The sequence below is a fragment of the Jatropha curcas genome, unplaced genomic scaffold (genome assembly GCF_041381405.1).
Source record: "Jatropha curcas cultivar XTBG-Jc1 unplaced genomic scaffold, XTBG_Jcur_1.0 HiC_scaffold_79_pilon, whole genome shotgun sequence".
In the NCBI taxonomy this organism is placed as follows: Eukaryota; Viridiplantae; Streptophyta; class Magnoliopsida; order Malpighiales; family Euphorbiaceae; genus Jatropha; species Jatropha curcas.
The window spans coordinates 31,428-50,144 of record NW_028322344.1 but is presented as its reverse complement, the minus strand read 5'-3'; the positions used below and the strand labels follow the sequence as shown (position 1 = coordinate 50,144).

Below are 18,717 nucleotides of genomic sequence, written 5' to 3'. Positions count from 1 at the left end.
GGTACTATTCACAGAGCGGTGGTACTATTTACAGACCGGTAAAACTATTATTTTAGACACAGAAAAATCAAGGCGTTACATATCGAGTTATTAGTTGGATATTTTAATTGGATTTTACAAAATTGGGATCCATTAATTTGTGATTCTTGTCCACTTCTAGTGCAAATCCATCAAAAGTTTTTTTTTTTTCAGAAAATGTTGTTTTACTATATTGTTTTTGGTTTTCATGGGTTTATTAGGAAAATTTGGAGTTCTATTGTTAGATTATATATATATATATATTAAACTATAGGTATCCGGACTCTATTATTAAGGACCGTCTAATTCGACTCGGGACTTAATCACAGTTAAAGCTCTTCGTGTTTCCATGTAGGTGAGTTTAATGGACATCGAAATCAAGAGCTCTTGATTTTTTTTATATTTTAGATGTGGTTGTTGATGGGTTTTGCTAGTTTTGATATTAGAAATTGTGTTGCCATTGGATGAAATTGTTGGCATTAAGATTGAATCTTGCTGTGTGTTCAGATGTTGGATTGTATTTTTTTTTTCTTCTTATTTTTATCGGAGGTGGGAAAATAAAGGAAATGAATTTCTGTTTATTGTTTGGTTGGGATTGAAAATTTGACAATTCTATATATCGGTGGTCCATATACTGCCAAATGGTTTTATTGAAAAAAATTTCTTGAATATATCCGGGTGTTCCCATACACTAAGTCAATTAAAAAAATATTATTATTTTTATCTTTTTTTTCTTAATGTATGATTAAAAATACTATCATTTAAAGTATAACATTATTTGTAATTGATTTAGTGTATAAGTGAGTTCATAAACTGGATATAGGTAAGTGTTTTCCTTTATTGAATTAATTTATTATATGGATGAAGCCATACACTAGATAAATAAATATATATAATTATCGTATCATAAACCAAATCAATTTTTTTATTAGTTTTTATCAAGGGCATCATCTCACATCCCGTTTAACGGTTAAATGAGAAACTAATCCCTTTTATTATTAAATTAGAGATTTTATTGGTAAATGATTATCATTAAATCAGAAATTCTATTCATGAAAAAATACATGGGAAAGAAGATTGATTTTTTTTTTTTTTTTTTTTTTTGTAAAAAAGGTGTGAGGATATTTTCTACTTTCTTATATATTATTATTCTTATATTAACTTCAGAATATTTGTGGCAACTACCACGCATCAATGTGAATAATGTGAAAAAAATAAAATAAAATATATACTAATGCATGGGGGAAAAATAAAATAATTAGCGTTTGAAAAAAAATAATAATAAAGAAAGAAAGGAAGAAATCCCCCACCACTCTCTCTATATATACTTAAAAGTATTTGATTGATTGTTCATCATATTTGTACTTCTACCATATCCTAATACTATTAGCCTCAAGCCCATAAAAATGGCTCATTTGGCTGAAGAAATTCTAAACCTAGATTCTGATCAGCAGCTTGAAGCTCAAGCTCATATATGGAACCATATTTTCAACTTCATAAATTCCATGTCCTTAAAATGTGCAATTCAATTAGGAATACCAGACGCCATTAACAAGCATGGCAAGCTCATGACTCTTTCTGACCTAATCAATGCCCTATCTATACACCCAACCAAAGCGCATTGCATTCCTCGCCTGATGCGCATTTTAGTCCATTCTGGCTTTTTTGCTGTAGCAAAAATAGAAGAAAATGGCCGAGAAATAAAAGGGTATGTTCTTACTAATGCATCGAAGCTTCTTGTTAAAGAAAATCCATCGAGTGTGGCACCGTTCTTGCTAGCCATGCTTGATCCAGTTTCAACAGGACCATGGCATTATTTAAGCACTTGGTTCTTGAATGATGATCCACAGACATTTTATACATTTCATGGAAAGACATTTTGGGAGTATGCTGGTCAAGATCCTAAGCTCAACAATTTTTTTAATGAAGCTATGGCAAGTGATGCTAGGTTGGTTATGAGTATTATGATAAAAGAATGCAAAGGAGTGTTTGATGGATTGAAGTCATTGGTTGATGTTGGAGGTGGAACAGGAACTGTGGCTACAATTTTAGCTAATGCATTTCCTCACTTGGTTTGCTTTGTCTTCGATCTCCCCCATGTCGTTGCTGGTCTTCAAGATGGTGAGAACTTGAAATTCGTTGGTGGTAACATGTTCGAGGAGATTCCTCCTGCAGCTGATGCAATTTTACTGAAGGCATGTACTGAAATTTATGCTCTCTCTTTTTTCTATCTTTTCCTTATTTTACTTGGTATTAGATGAAAGGTAATCTTGCTTTTGAATGTCTAACCTCCTGCATGCTGCGCTGATATTCTGCTAACAATTTTTTAATTTTATTTTCGATCATAAGCAGTGGATTTTGCATGATTGGAGTGATGAAGAATGCATAAAGATATTGAAGAAATGTAAAGAAGCAATTAAGGGCAGAAAAGGAGGAAAGCTGATTATTATAGATATGGTGATGGAGACCCACAAACAGAATAATGACTCCATTGAAACTCAGCTTTTCTTTGACATGTTGATGATGGTGTTGGTTAGTGGTAAAGAAAGAAACAAGAAAGAATGGGCTAAACTCTTTTTTGATGCTGGTTTTGGTGACTATAAGATAACCCATGTGTTGGGTTTAAGGTCTGTAATTGAAGTTTATCTTTAATTAGTATTATGTATTACTACCATATATGTGAAATAGGTAGAGTAATATGTGGGTTTGTTTCAATTTGTGAAAAGTGAGAGTAGGGGTCGAATTCTATTTAGAGGCTTTACTATAAATGTTATTAACGAGTTGGTGAATATTACTCAATGAGGAGGTTGTCTCTTGCTGTATTTACTCAATGAATGTTTTAAAATAATTGTTTAATACTACTAATTACAGTTTGAAATAATTGTTTTGAAGAGACAGATGAAATAATTATTTATATTAAAAAATTATTTTATTTTTTAGGTAAGACTTTTGTAGCCATCACATTCACAATTTCAAATTTACAAATTACAAAATTTTATAAATGTCATTATTTGAACATCTAATTAAACACAAATGGATTGTTTTATTGAGCATAATATATAATAATTTAATTATGTAGACGAAAATTTCATTAGATTTTATTAGCAAAATCGTATTACAAGTGAATTTTTATGCTATTAGATAGTATTTTTCTAAGAACACTGCACACACGAATGAAAAGGATAAGATTAAAATCCTTTAAGATTTTGTTTAGAAAAGAGAGAGAAGAAAATAATAAAACGTATATCACATTAAATGATGTAATTTTTTCAATTTAATAATAAAAATTAAATTTAAATCGAAGTTTTTGAATTTTTTAAAAATTAATATTAGAAATCCTTTCATTAAAAGAGGAGTATATAAACCAACCACCAATTGGTCCAGTATAATGAAGCGTTGGATCCTATAAGCAATGTCTAAGACTCGAACTCTAGATACCAGACGATTTAAAAAAAAAAAAAAAAGAGGAGTACATAATATTCAATTTGAGTAAATCAAAAACTTAAACGCGCTAAAGTGGAAAAAAAGAAGATGAAATTTGAGTAAATCAAAAACTTAAACGTGCTAAATTGGAAAAAAAAGAAGATGAAAACCATTGATATTTTTTTTACAAATTTGCCAATTCAGTAATAAAGAAAATAATAAAGGACATAACTTGAGTATTTTTATAGGAATAAGAAATGATTTTAGCAGAAGAAATCAATTTTTCGGAAAAAAAAAAATTCATTTTCAAATAGGATAATAAAAAATTATTCCAAATTTTATTCTTTTCGGATACTTGCAACATTGATATTCACAGAAGAGTTTCAAAATACCAAACTTTAAAAAAGAAAAAAGTCGCACTAGCAACCTCTATTCATACAAGAAATTTATCCAAACTTAGTCTAAAATATCCAACCATAAGAAATTCACAATTCATTCGTACATTGAACTGCCAACAACAATGAAATAAAAAAAAAGTCCACGTGTGATGAGGCGCTGGATTTCATAAGTAATGTCTAAGATTCGAACTCTAAATACCAGACGATTTAAAACAAAAAAAAAAAAAAAGGAGTACACGATATTAAATTCAAGTAAATCAAAAACTTAAACGTGCTAAAGTGGAAAAAAAGAAGATGAAAACCATTGATATTTTTTTTTTCAAATTTGCCAATTCAGTAATAAAGAAAATAATAAAAGACATAACTTGAGTATTTTTATAGGAATAAGAAATGATTTTAGCAGAAGAAATCAATTTTTCGGATAAAAATTAATTCATTTTCAAATAGGATAATAAAAAATTATTTCAAATTTTATTCTTTTCGGATACATTGATATCCACATAAGAGTTTGAAAATACCAAATTTTAAAAAAGGAAAAAGTCATACTAGCAACCTCTATTGAGCAATCCTTGTCAAATCTAGCAACATTTTCACCCAATATTTATCACAATCTTGAGCAAAAGTGAGCCTTGTTGAAACAAAAGTGAAATTACACACATATATTATTTACAAAAAAAAATAATAATAATAATTGAGGTTCTAACCCAGTTTAATTAGGTGTGTACTAGGGCCGCACAGGACCCATGCGTTGACAGGCTTTTTCGCAAGTATATGAAATCACAAACAAGTAATAAAGAATGAGTAAAATATCGTCCCACGAAAATTGTATACCAAGTACGAAAATTGTGTTACCTACTATTATTTAAATGATAAAAAGGAAAATAGATTGAAAAATAAAATAAAACAATGAGTAAGAAATCAAACAAAAATATTTGATGAAAATAAATCAATGATTAAAAACTATTAGGAATTTTGACTTCACTTAATTCTATCCAATTTATTTTATTAGTTTGATAATCAATTTTAATTGTTCAAGTAAGTGAAACAATTCTAAAATTACTAACAAGCTCTCCTGATGTATTGTTAGCTATTTTTAACCCAGTCTAATTACATATCTTCTAATAACGCAACTAAACATGAATTAAATAATTAAGTTTTATGGTTTGTTTAAAAATTTATAATTTAAATTCGTTAACTTATAAAGTACCGCACGGCAGATTCAAATTAACAGAGCTAAGAATACGAGAGAAAAAGCTTTGTTGTGGTGTTTATCGTTTTTTGGGAGAGAAAAACATTTCAATTTCATGCAAATGCATTCAGTAAGCTGTTAACTGCTAAGGAAGGCAGGTCGATATATAGGCTTGTTTAGAAACTTTCCCGGAAAATGAACAACGGTGTCGTGAGTCAACATGGAAGGAAATGACCATCATACCCCCCTAATTTTTTTCTTCAATTTTTTTATAAACAAATAAATAAATAAATTTCATTAGTATTGTTAGGGTCCCGGCAATAAAATTACGATAATAACACAGCGGAAAAATATAAATATGACACAGATATTTACGTGATTCACCCTTTAACTGTTAGGGCTACGTCCACGGGACAAAAACCGAATAATTCTTCCACTATTAAAAATAGTAGGCTTACAAAGAGAGTAATACAAAAATAGTGGCACTCGAAAGTGTTTCCCAAATTATCCTCACTATTTTCTCTACCCGAGTTTTAGAACCCAATTCTAAAACTGAAACTCTCTCAAAAACTCTCTTCGCTCGGTTGTGTGTATTGAGATGGCTGAGCCATCTCCTATTTATAGGAGAGGGTAGACGCATTAACTACGCGTCCACCGAAATACAGGTCACCTACCAAAGAAATCTCCCATTTCCTTCTTTCCTTTTTCAACTACGTGTGGGTCCTACCACGTTTTCCATTCTTCTCTCTTTTTTTTTTTATTTGTATTTGTTTCAAATGTGGGTCCCATTGAGTGGGCACCGCACAACAAATCTCCCCCTGCACACTCAAGTGGGGACGTTAGCCATACCGGCTATCTTTCTGCAAGTGACAAGTTTCTCCGTAGGTAAAGCTTTAGTCATCAAATCAGCGCCATTATCATCAGTGTGAATCTTTTCAATCTGAAATAACTTCATCTCCAGCGCATCGTGTATCCAATTATACCTCACATCAATGTGCTTTGACCTTGAATGAAAGGTCGAATTCTTGTTGAGATGTATCGCGCTTTGACTATCACATAGCAGAATGTACGTCTCTTGTTCTACACCCAATTCTTGTAGGAATTTCTTCATCCACAAGAGTTCTTTGCTAGCTTCTGTAATGGCGATATATTCTGCCTCAGTGGATGAGAGTGCAACACATTTTTGCAATTTTGATTGCCAAGAAACTGCTGCTCCTGCAAAAGTCATCAGATATCCAGAAGTTGATTTGCGCGAATCAACATCACCACCCATATCTGAATCTGTGTAACCATCTAACACAGGTGTATTATCACCAAAACATAAGCACATTTTGTAAGTGCCCTTAAGATACCTGAGAATCCACTTTACTGCATGCTAGTGTTCTTTACCTAGATTTGAAAGAAATCGGCTAACAACACCAACAGCATGAGCAATATCCGGTCTTGTGCATACCATGGCGTACATCAAGCTGCCAACGGCGGATGCATAAGGAATCTTCTTCAGTTCTTCTTTTTCTTTCTCACTTGAAGGACATTGACTGAGACTTAATTTGAAATGACCTGCAAGTGGAGTACTAATTGGTTTCGCATTGCTCATGTTGAATCTGTTGAGAACTTTCTCGATATACTTTTCTTGAGACAGCCACAACTTTCTCTTTTTCCTGTCTCTGGAGATCTTCATTCCGAGTATCTGTTTTGCCGATCCCAAATCCTTCATGGTAAAGGATTTTCCAAGTTCCTTTTTCAAGCTCTCAATTTTCTTAGCATCTTGGCCCACAATAAGCATATCATCCACATATAACAAGAGAATAATAAAGTCGCCTTCTGTGAACTTTTTCACAAATACACAATGATCAGAAGTAGTTTTCTCATACCCGTGATTCACCATGAAAGAGTCAAACTTTTTGTACCATTGTTTGGGAGCTTGTTTGAGGCCATACAAGCTCTTCTGCAATTTACACACCAAGTGTTCTTTGCCTTTGACTCTGAATCCTTCTGGTTGCTCCATATAAATTTCCTCCTCTAAGTCACCATGGAGGAAAGCAGTCTTTACGTCAAGTTGCTCGATCTCCAAATTCAGGCTAGCTGCTAATCCGAGCACAACTCTGATAGAAGACATCTTGACTACGGGTGAGAAAATTTCTTCAAAGTCAACTCCTTTCTTCTGACCGAATCCCTTCACAACCAGTCTCGCCTTGTACCTTGGTTGTGAGTTGTTCTGTTCAGCCTTCAACCTGAACACCCATTTGTTCTTCAGTGCCTTCTTACCTTGAGGCAGTTTCACCAACTCATAAGTCTGGTTCTCATGCAAGGACTCCATCTCATCTTGCATGGCTTTCAACCACTCATTCTTTTTACAATCTTCCATTGCCTCCTGGTAGTTCTCTGGTTCTCCCCCTTGAGTCAATAAGTCATACTCATTAGGAGAATATCTCTGGGAAGGTATCCTGCCTCTCGCAGATCTTCTCAATTGAGGCAGTTCTTCTATTGGAGCTGGTTCAGCATCATTCTGAACAGGTTCATCATTTTGTGGTTCTACACGAGGTTCTGCATCAAGACTAACAGGAAACTCATTGATAGACTTTGGCTTTTCATTTTTCTCAAAGTCTTCAATGGTTTGGTCTTCCAGGAATACGACATCTCTGCTTCTGATGAGCTTCTTTTCAACTGGATCCCATAATCTGTACCCAAAATCATCATTTCCATAACCCAAGAAGATACACTATTTTGACTTCGAATCAAGCTTGGATCTTTCATCTTTTGGAACATGAACAAAAGCCCTGCAGCCAAATATTCTAAGATGATCGTAAGAAATATTTTTCCCTGACCACACCTTTTCTGGTACATCTCCGTTGAGGGAGGTTGAAGGTGAAAGGTTGATCAAGTAAACTGCAGTATTCATTGCTTCAGCCCAAAAGGTTTTCGGAAGTTTAGCATGAGAGAGCATGCATCGAACCCTTTCAACAATGGTCCTGTTCATTCTCTCTACAACTCCATTCTGTTGTGGAGTTTTGGGAACTGTCTTCTGAAGTCTGATGCCGTGTTCTGAGCAATACTTTTCAAACGGTCCTCTGTACTCACCACCATTATTAGCTCTAACACATTTTAACTTTCTTCCCGTTTGTCTTTCAACACTGACATGAAAGACTTTAAACATATCCAGCACTTGGTCTTTTGACTTTATTGGAAAAGCCCACACCTTTCTAGAATGATCATCAATAAAAGCTAACATAATATGAGCAACCACTCAAGGATTTGTCACCCATTGAGCAAACATCAGTGTGTACCAATTCTAGAATACCAGGTTTTCTAGATGGAGAATGAGATCTTTGAAAGGAAACTCTATGTTGTTTACCAGACAAGCAATCAGAGCACATTTTAATAGGCAAACCTTTCAAAGACAGCATTTTCTTCTTGGTGAGAGTCTCCATTCCTTTCTCACTCAAATGCCCAAGTCGTTTGTGCCATAACTCAGCAGATGAATTTTCAACTGCATTCACTACTCCTGTGCAAACTTTAGCCTGGGTCTAGTAGAGGGTGTTGAACTTTCTTCCTCGACTGAACACCAAATTACCTTTGGAAAGCTTCCACGTCCTGTTAACAAATAGATTTGCATAGCCCAATTCATCAAGACAATGAACTGAGATCAGATTGAAGTTTGCTGTAGGAGTGTATCTCACATCTTCTAACCAGAGATCATGACCAGCATTGATTTTGATGTATATTGTTCCAATGCCGCAATTTTTCACATATGTGCCATTCAAAGTCTTGACATGGCCGTAATCTCCGAGGGTAAGGGATGAGAAATATTCCTTCTTTGAAGAAATATGATAAGAACATGCAGAGTCAATAATCCAAAGAGATTGTTGACTAGTGGAACACTCACTGAGACCAGCATGAGAAATCAGCGCACTACCATCACCAAGTGCGTCAGCATCAATAGCTACTGAAGCTACCTCCGTATCGTCTTTTTCCTCATCATTTTCTTTGGCTCGTTCCTTCTTCCACTTTCTGCAGTGCCTTTGGATGTGACCGGGCTTGCCACAATGATAGCAAGTGACTCCTTTTCTTGACTTGGATCTTCTCCGTGAATGGTCACGTTTGTCTGGATTTTGGGGGTATCTTGTTCTGCTTCTCCCCCTCCTTTCTGTAACTGTAACGAGTGCGTCTGAGTTGCTACTCGTAGCATTCTCCTTACGTCTGGTTTCCTCATTCAGAATGCTTTCCTTAACTGTGGTTAAGGTCAGATTCCCCTCCGACAAATTACTGAGCGTAACAGTCAATGTCTCCCAACTGTCCGGCAAGGAACTCAATAAGAATAGTGCCTGCACCTGGTCGTCAAACACTATCTTTGACGTTGTCAGTTGGTTCACTATTTCTTGAAGTTTGCCCAAGTGATCTGAAGCACTTTCGCCGTCTCTGTACTTTAGATTTACAAGCTTTTTAATTAAAAAAGCTTTGTTTGGGCATTCTTCCGCTCATACATATCCTCCAACTTCTTCCAGATTGAATAGGCATCTTTCTCATGAGCGATATGATTTATGACGCTCATTTCAACAAACTGCCTGATGGTTGCGACTGCTTTTCTGTTAATTGACTTCCAATCGCTTTCATTTATTGAAGTTGGTCTGACCCCTTTCAACTCAATCGTTTCAAAGAGATCTTTGCAGCATAGAAGATCTTCCATTAATATCTTCCATACTGCATAGTTTGATGAGTTGAGTCTAACCATTGTGCCTGTTGTTTTGTCGTCCATTTTTGACTTGTGCAGAATATTAACACCAACAGAAACCGTATACGTGAATAGTAGTATACGTGAATAGTGACCGTATGACTGAATAGTAATAGTATACGTAAACAGTACCTGTATTCGTGAATAGTAATTGTATACGTGAATAGTGCTGGGCTTACTTGAAACGGACTCAGCAACAGTAACGCAATAGTACTGTTCACTATCAACTTTGAGTTACTATTTTACTATTCATCACTAAGTCGATTCTGCAACGTCTTTCCGAACGGACTGCACCAATGGACTCGGCGTAATTTTCTCGTCGTCGTGGTATATTTATTTTCAAAATATATCCACGGATCCGGTAAACCTTCAGCTCTGATATCACTTGTTAGGGTCCCGGCAATAAAATTACGATAATAACACAGCGGAAAAATATAAATATGACACAGATATTTACGTGGTTCACCCTTTAACTGTTAGGGCTACGTCCACGGGACAAAAACTGAATAATTCTTCCACTATTAAAAATAGTAGGCTTACAAAGAGAGTAATAAAAAATAGTGGCACTCGAAAGTGTTTCCCAAATTATCCTCACTATTTTCTCTACCCGAGTTTTAGAACCCAATTCTAAAACTGAAACTCTCTCAAAAACTCTCTTCGCTCGGTTGTGTGTGTTGAGATGGCTGAGCCATCTCCTATTTATAGGAGAGGGTAGACGCGTTAAGTACGCGTCCACTGAAATACAGGTCACCTACCCAAGAAATCTCCCATTTCTTTCTTTCCTTTTTCAACTACGAGTGGGTCCTACCATATTTTCCATTCTTCTTTTTTTTATTTGTTTCAAATGTGGGTCCCATTAAGTGGCACCGCACAACAAGTATAACATTTACCTTGCCATTACGATAAGCAAAAGTTCATATTTTTAACGTTACTTTTTGCATTTGTTTTTTCTTCTTAGCTTGGGCCTACTTATTTGATCTTATCTCCTCTTTCTTTCTTCCAATTTATAGCTTTGTATATAGTTTTGTTTTTATTTAGAAGTTAAGTATTCAAGAGTTGTGCAAAGTTTCAAGGAAGCCATCCAAGTAATTTATCACTAGTTCTTATTTCTAAACTGTTAATTTTGTTTATTTCTTTCATTATTCTTATTGATTATGGAATATTTATCAAGTATTATTGAGTTTTATTTAAGTACTATGTGTAACTAAATTCTTATACTAGGAGTTTGATGTAGCTTAGTCTCTTTTCCAATTTATGCAATTAGATTTATTTTTCCTTATTCAAGTTATGATTTATTAATGAACCTAGTGCTTCTAGGTAGAATTTTCCCCTAGAAAGATTTATTTCAATTATCACTATCGGAAGAAGGATCTTTGATATGAAAAGGTTAATAAAACACATGAGAATAATAACTTGATGCGGAAGCTATATAGGTTTGACTCATGGGGGGTTTTTATGATTTATCAAACTTAAATTGTAAATTCATAAACAACTACATAACTTAATGATTTAATTCACAGTTAATTGCGCTATTGGAAGATAGGTAATTAAATGGAATTAAAATAGCTAGCAATACATCGGAAGAGCTTGTTAGTGAATTCAGAGTTGTTTCCCCTACTTGAATAATTAAATTGACTAATGAACTAATGAAATAAATTGGATGGAATTAAGTGAAATCAAAACCCCTAGTAGTTTCTATTCCTTGATTTCTTTTAATCAATTTTTGTTTACTTAACTCTTGTTTATTTTACATTTATAAAACAATTCTTTCAATTATCGTTTAAATAATAACAAGATAACATAATTTTGGTACTTGGATTACAATCCTCGTGGGAACGATATCTTACTCATCATATATTACTTGTAGCGATTCGTACACTTGCGAAATAAGCTGTCAAGTTTTTGACTCCGTTGCCGGGGATTGGCAATACCAATATCAATACGAATTATCTTGTTATTAATTTAGACATTTTGTTTTATTTCGTAATTGAAATATTTGTTTATATTATATGTATTTTTTTTTCTTTGTTTTTGTTGATTTTCTTTTTCATCATTTTTTTGCAAGTATTTGAGATGTATTATCAACAAATAGTTGCAAATTTTAATCAACAACACTTGGAGCCATTTTATGCAGCTTGGGCAAGATTTAATGAATTATTGGAAAAATGTCCTTATCATAATTTTATAAATAAATATCTCACTTACATATTCTATTGTGGATTAAATGAAGAAACTAGAAATTGGGTAGCTAATGGTATTCACCTTATAGAAAGCAGCTATGAAAATATACTTTACATGTTAAATGATATGGCAGATTTTGACTACCGTTGGCATTGGGATCAATCATTGCAGGGCTGGAATCACCAATATCCTCAAAATTTTGAATATGAAGAAGAAAAACAAAAGAATTTAGAGGATTTGATTGCTGCCCTTACTAAATCTCACATTAATTTATGAATGAAACTCGTGAGACCTTTAAAATCCAACAAACAGCAATAGAAAATTTGGAGGTACAAGCAGCAGAATTGATAACCATGGCAATTAATGGATATCGAGATGAGGAGTGCAATTCTGAGGAAACTTCATGGGAAATTGCATATTTAGAAGAAGTAAAGCCTACATGTGAAAAATGCAACTCCTTTGAAGACGAATTAAATCTCAATTTCTTGTTTTCAGATATGATTATTAATGACCATAAAAAATGTGAGGTACAACTGGAGGGGACATTGGATGAGAGTTTAAATGAAAATAAGCAGAAAGCAATATTGGTGGATGAAGAAATAATTGAGACTATTGATTTGAGCTCATCAATGGTCTTTATATATACACCACCAGAAGATCCTTTCTTTCCAATAATACCACATTTAATAAATTGTGTTCTCCATGATCTAATACAGGTTTTTCCCCAAGTTCATCCTTCAAAGCAAGATGTTGTTGGTATGACGAGCATAAATTTTCTCAAACTAGCCAATCTTGAGGGTATTTTCAACCAAGACCCATGTGTGATACTACATGATACATACTATGGGCGAATGCCGTTATTTGATAAACTTCTCAAAAGTCGAGTTTAAAGACTTTAAACAAAACAGTAATGGAAGGCAACCCATCATTTTCTTTCTCTTCCTTTGCAAATTTTTATTTTATTTTATTTATTTTTACTTATATTTTTCATTTTGTTCTCCCATCTTTAAACCATTATTTTCTTTTATTTTGGTGTTTTATACTCATATTGCAGGTCAAAAAAAAAATTTGAAAACTGATTGAAACTGCAAGAGTCAGGCTCTAGCACCCCCAGGCCGTGCTATCTAGCACCCCCGTGCTGTCTCCACAGAAAAGTACACTCATAGTCAGACTCTAGCACCCCAGGCCGTGCTATCTAGCACCCTCGTGCTACACAGCACCCCCGTGCTACCTAGCACCCCCGTGCTACCTAGCACTCCCAATCAGCACGGTCAGCTTTACTTTACTTTTAATTATTATTATTTATTTTTTTACTCTACCTACTTTTTCTTTCTTCCTTTTTTGTTTGTTTTACTCTAATTTTTTTTTACTTTCTTTCTTTTTATGGTCCTACTCTACCCACTTTTGCATTTTTTTTCTTCCTTTCTTTTTGACTTATCGTTCACATTTTTTTTCTTTCTTCTTCTTTAATCATTTGCTTTTAATGATTCAATTTTTTTTTTCTTTTCTTTCTTTAGAAAAAAAAGTAAAAAAAAATGACTTACGTTCATTTGTTTTTATTATTTGCTTTTAATTAGGATTTTTCTTTATTTTTATTTCAATTTTTTTTTCTTCTCAACAATTAGGTCTATATTATTGTTATTATTATTATTATTGTGTTATGTTATTCTTTCCCATTTTCAGCATTTAGCCATTAAAACCATACTCTTTGTTTCCTTGTCATTTGTTGTATTTGTCAATGTAATGGTGGTAAGATGTTTTCTACTTTATTTTTATTTTCTTACCTTGCATTGATTATTTATGATAAGTTTGAGGAATTGATCTTATTTTTGCACACATTGGGGACAATGTGCTAGATTAAGTTGGGGAAAGGAAAATTTTAGTTAAAATTTTAATTTTTTTTTATTTTGTTTGTTTATTTCATTAGTTTAATATGGTTGGAATAATTATGAGCAAGTTTAAAAAATTATCATAATTCATTAACTTGCAATGAATTTTGTTGTTCTTCGAAGCTAATTATTTTTTCAGCTTAAATTTTAATTTTTGACTTAACACGATTCTTTGATTTAACTATTTGTTTCTAAGATTATAAACACTAATTTTTTGTGAAATCTATGATATATAGATGTGTTTTAATCAAAATTTATTTAACATTGGCGTTCCTAGAATAAATTAAAATTCTGTTCGAGATAAAAATTTTAAATGCTTACATTTATAAAGAGATGATTTAGGCATTCTTTGTTAAAACTTCATATTTAGCCTAGACCACCTAAGTTAAAGTATGACCCTTGCAACCAATTTGAAGCCTATATCAAAAATTTATTATTCACCCATATTTAAACCTAGCCATTAAACCAAATTAATTTTCTACCTTAAGTGCAATAATGTGTAATTGAAGGATTTAATTTTTATTAAAACATAGCAATAAAGGGAGAAAATTTCATTAATACTAGCAAATGAGGAAAGAAGATTGATCTCTATTAATGAAAAAAATACATGGGAAAGAAGATTGATTTTTTTTGTAAAAAAGGTATGAGGATATTTTCTACTTTCTAATATATTATTATTCTTATATTAACTTCAGAATATTTGTGGCAACTACCATGCATCAATGTGAATAATGTGAAAAAATAAAATAAAATATATGCTAATGCATGGGGGAAAAATAAAATAATTAGCGTTTGAAAAAAAATAATAATAAAGAAAGAAAGGAAGAAATCCCCCACCACTCTCTCTATATATACTTAAAAGTATTTGATTGATTGTTCATCATATTTGTACTTCTACCATATCCTAATACTATTAGCCTCAAGCCCATAAAAATGGCTCATTTGGCTGAAGAAATTCTAAACCTAGATTCTGATCAGCAGCTTGAAGCTCAAGCTCATATATGGAACCATATTTTCAACTTCATAAATTCCATGTCCTTAAAATGTGCAATTCAATTAGGAATACCAGACGCCATTAACAAGCATGGCAAGCTCATGACTCTTTCTGACCTAATCAATGCCCTATCTATACACCCAACCAAAGCGCATTGCATTCCTCGCCTGATGCGCATTTTAGTCCATTCTGGCTTTTTTGCTGTAGCAAAAATAGAAGAAAATGGCCGAGAAATAGAAGGGTATGTTCTTACTAATGCATCGAAGCTTCTTGTTAAAGAAAATCCATTGAGTGTGACACCGTTCTTGCTAGCCATGCTTGATCCTGCTTTAACAGGACCATGGCATTATTTAAGCACTTGGTTCTTGAAAGATGATAGAACCCCATTTCATATATTTCACGGAAACGAATTATGGGAATCTGCTGGTCAACATCCTAAGCTCAACAATTTTTTTAATGAAGCTATGGCAAGTGATGCTAGGTTGGTTATGAGTATTATGATAAAAGAATGCAAAGAAGTGTTTGATGGGTTGAAGTCATTGGTTGATGTTGGAGGTGGAACAGGAACTGTGGCTAAAACTTTAGCTAATGCATTTCCTCATTTGGATTGCTTTGTCTTCGATCTCCCTCATGTCGTTGCTGGTCTTCAAGATGGTGAGAACTTGAAATTCGTTGGTGGTAACATGTTCGAGGAGATTCCTCCTGCAGCTGATGCAATTTTACTGAAGGCATGTACTGAAATTTATGCTCTCTCTTTTTTCTATCTTTTCTTTATTTTACTTGGTATTAGATGAAAGGTTGTCTTGCTTTTGAATGTCTAACCTTCTGCATGCTGCGCTGATATTCTGCTAACAATTTTTTAATTTTATTTTCGATCATAAATAGTGGATTTTGCATGATTGGAGTGATGAAGAATGCATAAAGATATTGAAGAAATGTAAAGAAGCAATTAAAGGCAGAAAAGGAGGAAAGCTGATTATTATAGATATGGTGATGGAGACCCACAAACAGAATAATGACTGCATTGAAACTCAGCTTTTCTTTGACATGTTGATGATGGTGTTGGTTAGTGGTAAAGAAAGAAACAAAAAAGAATGGGCTAAACTCTTTTTTGATGCTGGTTTTAGTGACTATAAGATAACCCCTGTGTTGGGTTCAAGGTGTGTAATTGAAGTTTATCTTTAATTAATATTATATATCATTACCGTATATGTGAAATAGGTTGTCTCGTGCTGTATTTACTCTTAATTAAGCATTATTTTGACAATATCGTAAACTTATAGTTACATTTCCAAAATTTCTTTTTTCTCATACCTTTCTATATAAAGCTTAGCATATGAAAATACTATTTTCTTTTTCCAATGACATTGCAATTTATTGTATTTTATTTTATTTTAGGAAAGGTGCTTTTTAAGAAAAAAGATTTTGACATTATTGTTTAATACTAAGTGGATTAAATTAATAATTTCTATCGATTTTACCTTCTACCAATTACAGATTCAAATAATTGTTCTCAATAGACAGATGAAATAATTATTTATAAGAAATGATTTTAGCAGAAGGAATCAATTTTTCGGATAAAAATTAATTCATTTTCAAATAGGATAATAAAAAATTATTCCAAATTTTATTATTTTCGGATCCTTGCTACATTGATATCCACAGAAGAGTTTCAAAATACCAAATTTTAGAAGAGGAAAAAGTCGCACTGACAACCTCTATTGATACAAGAAATTTATCCAAACTTAATCTAAACTATCCAACCACAGGAAATTCACAATTTATTCATACATTGAACTGCCAACAAAAATGAAATAAAAAAAAAAAAAGTTCACGTGGAAACTCCCTAGTAACAATGAAAAAAAAAAAAAAAAGATTAATAAATTAACAAAATCAAAAACGCATAACCTTATTAAATCTATCAACTGTTATATGCCTGGAAGATTAATACGTGATTTATTCCAAACGATGTAGATTTCGTTCTAAAAAAGAAAAACACAATGTTTTATTGAAGAAAAATAATGCTTGTCCTTATCATATCTAGCAAAATCTTGAGAAACATGAGTACTATTCAAACAATATACACATGTTAAACATATAAAATTAATTAATTCAGACACAACCCAACCCCATTAACAATAATTCTGCTAGTATTAATTACTCTCCAGGGCAATATATATATAGAGAGAGGGAGAGGTTAGAAGGTGTGTGCATCAACTTATCATATAGTTAGTACTAATTAAGTACTGTTGATGGTTTTGGTTACTAGAGAAAACATAGATGAGCTACTCAAAGCTCAGTCTCATACATGGACACATTCTCTGCAATTCATAAAGTCCATGTCTCTAAAATGTGCAGTTGAACTAGGCATACCTGATGCTATTAGCAACCACCACGGCCAACCCATGCCTCTTTCTGACCTAGTTTCTGCTTTACAGGTTGAGCCTGCTAAAACTCACCATCTTCACCATCTAATGCGAATTCTTGTTTATTCTGGTTTCTTTTCTTTAAAAGAAGATGGCTATTTACTTACTCCATCCTCTTGTCTTCTTCTAAAAGACACTCCTTTAAATTCAAGACCTTTTATATCTCTTGTTGATGATCCTATTCTAACAGAACCGTGTAATTGCATGAGCACATGGCTTAAAGATGATTATGATCAAACACCGTTTGTAACTGCATTTGGAGAGTCGCTATGGGAACATGCAGGGCATGAAATTAGGGTTAATAACTTGTTTAATGAAGCAATGGCTAGTGATAGCTTTTTAATTAGTGAGGCGGTGATAGTCAAGTGTAAGGAGGCATTTGAAGGGTTGGATTCTTTGGTTGATGTTGCAGGTGGAACTGGAAATATGGCCAAGGCTATCGCTAATACTTTTCCAAATTTGAAGTGTACTGTTTTGGATCTTCCCCATGTTGTTGCTGGTTTACAAGGCATTAAGAATTTGAATTTTCTTGCTGGGGACATGTTTGAGGCTGTTCCTCCTGCTGATGCAGTTTTGCTCAAGGTATACCAATTAGTTTACTCTTATTTATTTATTTATTTATTTTTTATTAACTAGAGGTATCCTAATCTACTGGATGAAGACTAAATCATGCTCGCATCTAGTCAACCCACGAAAAGGTAAGTGCTCAAACTGAATATTTACGACATCCATGAAAATCAAACCTTCAATCCTACTTAAAAAGAGAAAAATATTAAACTACACACACACAAACATAAGTTTCAATATTTTACTTTTATCACTTGGAATGTGAAAATTTGATTTAGCTAACACAATTGATTTGATAAACAGGGGATTCTCTGCTTCAACACAATTAAGACAAGGGGATAATATAAAGTTATAAACACAAACTTGTAATTCCCATATTCGCATCTCCTCCTTTCTTGCTTCTGATCTGGAACTTCTCTGGACTTCAAAAGTGACCTGAAAAAAACAAAATGGAATTTCATAAGTTTACCCAATTCATGAACAAATTACAATTATTTCCTGGTTGGAAGAAACAGCAAACCCAAACATTCATATGTTAATACAAATTCAAGAAAAACAATGCAAAATTGCAAATGCATGTCTAAAAATTGAATCTTTTTGTATACAGACAATTATTGATGGAGTTCGATCCACTCCAACTTAACTTCTTTTGAAGCTGAAGTAAACTTTTGTAGAATCTTGAGTTTTAAATTTATTTGCGGTAATTGTTTAGTAAGTTTAAATGAACCGAGACGTTTAGAACTTGGCTGGAAAAAAGTTCAAAAAAGCCTGCAAAGTAAGTTTTGCCCATAAGCAATACAAGATTATCGAACTTGATCAAGCTTTTGTATATATACGTACGATATTTATTTTAGACTTATTTGAGCCTTAAGTCCATCTTAAATTTAAAATTTTTTGAGT

The 18,717-nt window shown here is 33.0% G+C and overlaps 2 protein-coding genes and 1 pseudogene across 2 annotated transcripts; all 3 read left to right on the top strand.

Moving 5' to 3' along the window:
- Positions 1–1,365: 1,365 nt before the first annotated feature.
- Positions 1,366–2,879, top strand: LOC149492210 (putative O-methyltransferase 3). Its single transcript, XM_089716802.1, has 2 exons — positions 1,366–2,213; positions 2,371–2,879. Exons 1-2 carry the CDS (start codon positions 1,425–1,427, stop codon positions 2,668–2,670), a joined length of 1,089 nt encoding a protein of 362 aa, XP_089572928.1. The 5' UTR covers positions 1,366–1,424; the 3' UTR covers positions 2,671–2,879.
- Positions 2,880–14,704: 11,825 nt separating this feature from the next.
- LOC149492209 (putative O-methyltransferase 3) lies at positions 14,705–16,091 on the top strand. Its single transcript, XM_089716796.1, has 2 exons — positions 14,705–15,552; positions 15,710–16,091. Exons 1-2 carry the CDS (start codon positions 14,764–14,766, stop codon positions 16,007–16,009), a joined length of 1,089 nt encoding a protein of 362 aa, XP_089572922.1. The 5' UTR covers positions 14,705–14,763; the 3' UTR covers positions 16,010–16,091.
- Positions 16,092–17,076: 985 nt separating this feature from the next.
- LOC149492208 (trans-resveratrol di-O-methyltransferase pseudogene) lies at positions 17,077–18,460 on the top strand (annotated as a pseudogene).
- The last annotated feature ends 257 nt before the right edge of the window (positions 18,461–18,717 follow it).

What these genes read in the sequence shown, in the direction of transcription:
- LOC149492210 (XM_089716802.1), top strand. Translation starts at nt 1,425, where the DNA reads ATGGCTCATTTGGCTGAAGAAATTCTAAACCTAGATTCTGATCAGCAG. An exon ending in CTGATGCAATTTTACTGAAG is followed by an intron (nt 2,214 to 2,370) that starts GCATGTACTGAA and finishes GATCATAAGCAG; the next exon opens with TGGATTTTGCATGATTGGAG.
- LOC149492209 (XM_089716796.1), top strand. Translation starts at nt 14,764, where the DNA reads ATGGCTCATTTGGCTGAAGAAATTCTAAACCTAGATTCTGATCAGCAG. An exon ending in CTGATGCAATTTTACTGAAG is followed by an intron (nt 15,553 to 15,709) that starts GCATGTACTGAA and finishes GATCATAAATAG; the next exon opens with TGGATTTTGCATGATTGGAG.